Genomic DNA, 4,826 nt, shown 5'->3' on the forward strand with positions numbered 1-4,826 from the left:
TTTCGATCCTTTCCTTGAGCAAGGCCAGGGGCTCTGGGCGGGGGCAGAGGGGGTCAGGCTCCGGGAGAGGTGGTGGCGGACAGTCCGGGCGTGGACGTTCTGCGTGGGCGTTTCCGTGGACTTAAGCCAAGGGTGGGGGCTGGCCGGCGGTTCTCTGGCTGACCAGCGTGAGGTTTCCCTGAGTCTGCGTCATCCCTGGCAGTAACAGGGCATTTGGAGAGAAGCTGGGGCTGCAGCTGCCCCAGGGGCCCCGGGATCCCAGGAGCAGGGAGTGCCCGCCCGTCCTGCAGCTGCGCGGACTGGAACTCATCTCCCGTCCCCCCTGCAAGTGTCTGGGGTGGGGGCGTCAGGAATCCACAGCTTTTCAGGGGCTGGGGGACCGGGGCAGGGGCTGGCCCCACGTGGGAGGCCGGCGGGTCCTCAGACCCTGAACCGGGCAGCTCTGCTCCTTGCTGACCTCCGCCTTTCTGCTTCTCTCTCACGGGACGCTGCAACCCACAGGGGGCGGATCGGCACCTTCAGCCGTGGATGGGGGCGGCGTGGCCAGCCCAGGGTGCCCCCCGGCCTGCACCTGTGCCACCTCGGCCTCCCGGTGGACCGCCCGTCACTGCGGGTCCCCTGGAGCCCCGCCACTGGGGCGCCCCCCCGGGGGGCCGTGTGCCGTCTACACTTGGCCGCCTCCAGCCTCTTCCCCAGCCTCTCAGGGCCCGAGCGGGACACCAAGTAGGAGACTCTGGGGCCCAAGAGGCCAGGCTGCTGCGGACCCTAGGGTGTGGGCTGGGCGTCCCCTCTCCACCAGCTGCACCTTGACTGACCCCGAGCCCACCAGGGCCCGTGACCCTGTGCCCTCCCAGCTCAGGAAGTCCCCACCTGCTGCAGAGGGTCCGAAACCCCAGGTGGGGGCCCTGGAGCTGCTGGGACCAGCACAGCCTTCCCGGGTGTCACCATCACCTGATCCCCCTGCCTGACCAAGCACTTTACACGCCACTTCTTCCCAGGGAGCCCCGGCCTCTGTGGGTTGGGCTGGGTGGGGCTCTCAGGTCGCCCCTGCAGGTCGCTACACTCCCCCCTCCCTGCACCCAGCACATGAACAGATGCCTTAAGCTCCTGGAGCCGCCAGCTGGAGGAGACCCCAGCCCACCGGCCCTGCCCAGGTGGTCTTCACTCCTTCACTCTGAGATGTTGCACCTGGCGAGCTCAGAGGGCCCTGCCACCCCCAGCCTTGCAGCCCCCAGCTGGCTGGGCCTGGACGCTCCCAGGGACAGGGCTGGGCCCTGGCCGTCCCCTCTGCCTGGGCAGTGGCTCTGTTTCTCCCATTTGGGGATGAGCAGCCACAAAGCTATTCTCTATTGTTCTAAAAGGTATTGCCCTGCCCCAGTTTAATGCACTAAATAAAATTTTTGGTGTTTACCTCCATGGCTCTGTCCACCAGCGTGGTCCCCCTGTCCTCCAAGCCTCGGGGAAGCGCCAGGAGGCTGGACTGGACAGGGACCCTGGGGTGGGGAGGGAACAGGAGCGGGGGGCCGGGTGGTGGCTGGGCCGGTTTGGGAAGGGGGGTGGTCGGCCAGACAGGGACGTGGCTTATGTGAAGGGTCAGCAGAGCCTGGACTGAGAACCTGATCCCCGAGGTCTGCCAGTCCCAGGGATGAGGCCTGAGGACCTCACTTTCAGTGGAGCCCCTTCTACATACCCTCTGCTCAGAGCCCTTCTGGTGGCCAGGTCGGTCTGGGGGTGTCCTGTGGAGAGGCTGCCCTGGCAGCGGATGGGGCTTGGGGGACGAGGCAGGGGCGCCACCCCTAGGGACCCTCACTGCAAGATCCACCTCAGAAGGTGGCAAAGCCTCCTATGCCCCGCTCCCATTTCCATGGAAACAAGTGCACAGGCCTTGTGTCACTACTGTATGTCCAGCCGCAGGCCCAGCCCTCAGGACAGACCCCGCCTCCACCCTCCTCCAAGGCTCTGGGCTGGGATGGTGCGTGGGGGCTGGCACGGCCGCTGGGCACCCTGGGCCACACCAGCCACCTTGCTTCCTCCTCGCTGGGGCTGCTGGGCCTCCGGCCTAGAAGGGCAGGAAGTCATCCACCTCAAGGCGCAGGAACGGGCCCAGCAGGGTCCGGAACTTCCAGATGGTGGCGCGGCTCAGCAGGGGCGGCACCAGCCCCTCGAAGGGCACGGGGTCCACCATGTACACGTAGGCGGCGGTGCAGGCTAGCAGGGCACCCAGCAGCAACCTCAGGGCCAGCAGCCTGTGGACGGCGGTGGTCAGGGGGCGGGGGTGCCCAGGGGACAGTCCCTGGGGACTGGGCTCTACCCCTGAGCTCAGACGGCCACCTACCAGAGCTGGCCTTTGCGGCCCTCGGAACATCCCAGCTGCGGCCGTGCCTTCCGCGGGAGAGGGGCTGAGTCAGAGCAAGTTCCTGGTCTCTCCCAGGACAGGGGTGATTCTGGTCACAGGGATCCTCTCCGGCTCCCTGAGAGGGGCCTCCAGGGAGAGGGTGGGGTGGGGGACTTACCCCTATGCACACCATCTGCTGCTCCTTCCTGACCTGGGTGCGGCACTGGGCCCGTTCCCTGGCGGGGGGGGGGGTGCGGTGCACAGTCAGCGCCACGTGTACCCCCCACCTCAGCCTGGCACCACCTGGTCTGGTGCAGGGGAATTGGGGAGGGGTCAGGGATTGGTCCACCCCATCCTGACCTGGGCACCTGCCCCCATCCCGGCTCAGCCAGGCCCCGCTGGCTCCCAGCCCTGCACATCACCCCAGAATCTCCAGCTGGATGTCCTCCATCTGGTTCAGCACACCCCGGATGTCCTTCTTGAGGTTCTGGGGGACAGAGAGGGTAAAGCTGGTCCCCCAACCCCACTGCCCCCACCCAGCCCCCTCATCCTCTGGATGTCGCCTTTAGGGACCTACCAGGAGCCCGGTGGCCTGGTTGTTCAGGGCCATGTGTACTTCGGCCACGCCGTCCCACACCTGGTGGGAGGGTGGAGGCTGGGTCACGCCCCAAGGAGCAGGACCCACGCAGGATGCATGTCACAGGTGGGTGCCCCAGCGCCCCCTCCCACCCTTGCAGGTGGGCACCTCGGTGATGGCCATCTTCTTCCTCTCAAAGGACAGTCGGATCTGCTGCAGCTCGTTCTGGGGGCAGGCACAGTGTGGGCAGAGGGAGGACCGGCAGGTGGTCAGCTCCTTCCTCCCCGCACGCCCCCGGCCTCTGGGGCCCACCTGGGACTGTTGCACGAAGGACTCTTTCCCCCGACACGGCTTCTGCCGCAGCAGCTGCAGAGGGGCCCTGTCCTTCAGGGGCCGGGCGCTGGCCTGCTCAAGGGGCTGCAGAGGAGCCACCGGCTCAGCCCCAAGGCCATCAGCAGCATCCGTGGTCAAGGACTGCTTAGGAATGGGGTGGGGGTAGCGCATGGAGCCACAGGGAGCTCCCCAGAGCCTCCCATTGTCCTGCTGGGGCTGCACCCCGCCACACACTCACCCAGGTCAGGGCTGTGCAGCTCGAGTGCTCTGGGCACAAGGGCAGGAACTGCTGCCCCGGCCCCAGGAGGGCCCCCAGCTGCTCCCGCGTGTCCTGGTTCTGCCTTTTCTGGGGGTGGGGGCAGAAAGATGGGAACAGCCACTTCGCAGGCAGAAGGTGGAAGGGGGCGGTGGTGGAGGGCTTGGGGCCTGGGAGGGCTGGGAGCACACTCACCAGATTCTGGTTCCCCTGCTCCAGCTGGAGAAAGGACTGCTCTGCAGGCCCCAGGAGCATGCTCTGGAGCTGAGAGGGGGCTGCCCTGGGCGAGGCTGGGGTCCCTGCCCTCGGGGTCAGGGGCGGGCAAGGGCAGGGTCTGGGCCCTGAGCTGGGCCACGCCCCCTGCGTGGGTGTCCCCTGCTCTCGGCCTGAGTGCAGGGGCCAGCCCCACCCCAGCCCCATCTCTACTTGTCCTTGTCTCACCCCCGCCGGGTGGTCTCGCGGCCTCTGTCGCTGCACCTCTCCCTCTTCACCTGTGATAAAGTTCCCAGGTACCTCGTCACCGACCCTGGGCCCCCCACCCCCTGTCCCCTGGGCTGGGAAAGGCCTGGCAGTCTCCACTGAGTGGGTGGAGCTGAGAGGCACCATGCAGGGCCACCTTACAAACCACTGGCAGGGTGGGTCCAGGCATCCTCCATGGCTGCTCGAAGCTGGGGGTTGGGGGCACTGGGGGTGGGAGTGGCCACGGGGTCCCAGGGTTTTCAGCCCCTCCATAGCTCCCTGTGACTCCTTCCTGACCCCAGGTCCATGCTTTGGCCTGGCCTGAGCTGCCACCCTCTTACTGAGGGCCCTCTGGGTGTCATGGCTCACAGGTGCCTCAGGGGCACCTGTCACAAAGACCTAGGCATGGCCAGGGAGGTCATAATGGGCTGGGGCGTGGTCAGAGCAGGGCTGGCAGGGTCCCTCCCACCATGTCCCTGTTCCTCAGGTAACCTCAGGGGGTCACCCCCTCTGCATCGTCCCCACCACACCCACCTCAGCTATTTTCTTAAAATGTACAGCAGATCATGCAGACACGTGGTTAGAACAAAGTCAAACAACAGGAAGTGTCCAGTGTGACCCTGCCCCCAGCCTTGATCCCAGTGGCTGAGACCTTTCTGGAGGTGGCCGCACGTCTCATGGTCTCTCTTCACACAGAAGAGATCATCCTACAGCCTGGCCTTTTCACCTAACGTATCTCCAAGTTTTTTAAAAAAATCATTTATTGAACATTCGATGGTCCTGCAAGGACTATTATTATCCTCTCCCTGCAGGCGGGGGACCGAGGCATGAAGACACTTGCCCGAGGCCATGGCCTATTCAGTGAT

General features: G+C 65.8%; 1 protein-coding gene across 1 annotated transcript; it reads right to left on the reverse strand.

Annotated features, from left to right (window-relative positions):
- Positions 1-2,059: 2,059 nt before the first annotated feature.
- CCDC188 (coiled-coil domain containing 188) lies at positions 2,060-4,233 on the reverse strand. The gene is made up of 9 exons (XM_060119752.1): positions 3,697-4,233; positions 3,484-3,591; positions 3,225-3,329; positions 3,081-3,137; positions 2,913-2,972; positions 2,758-2,822; positions 2,510-2,571; positions 2,336-2,399; positions 2,060-2,246 (listed from the first exon to the last, which is right to left on the reverse strand). Exons 1-9 carry the CDS (start codon positions 4,231-4,233, stop codon positions 2,060-2,062), a joined length of 1,245 nt encoding a protein of 414 aa, XP_059975735.1.
- Between the last annotated feature and the right edge of the window lie 593 nt (positions 4,234-4,826).

The sequence above is a fragment of the Mesoplodon densirostris genome, chromosome 15, assembly GCF_025265405.1.
Source record: "Mesoplodon densirostris isolate mMesDen1 chromosome 15, mMesDen1 primary haplotype, whole genome shotgun sequence".
NCBI classification, from domain to species: domain Eukaryota; kingdom Metazoa; phylum Chordata; class Mammalia; order Artiodactyla; family Ziphiidae; genus Mesoplodon; species Mesoplodon densirostris.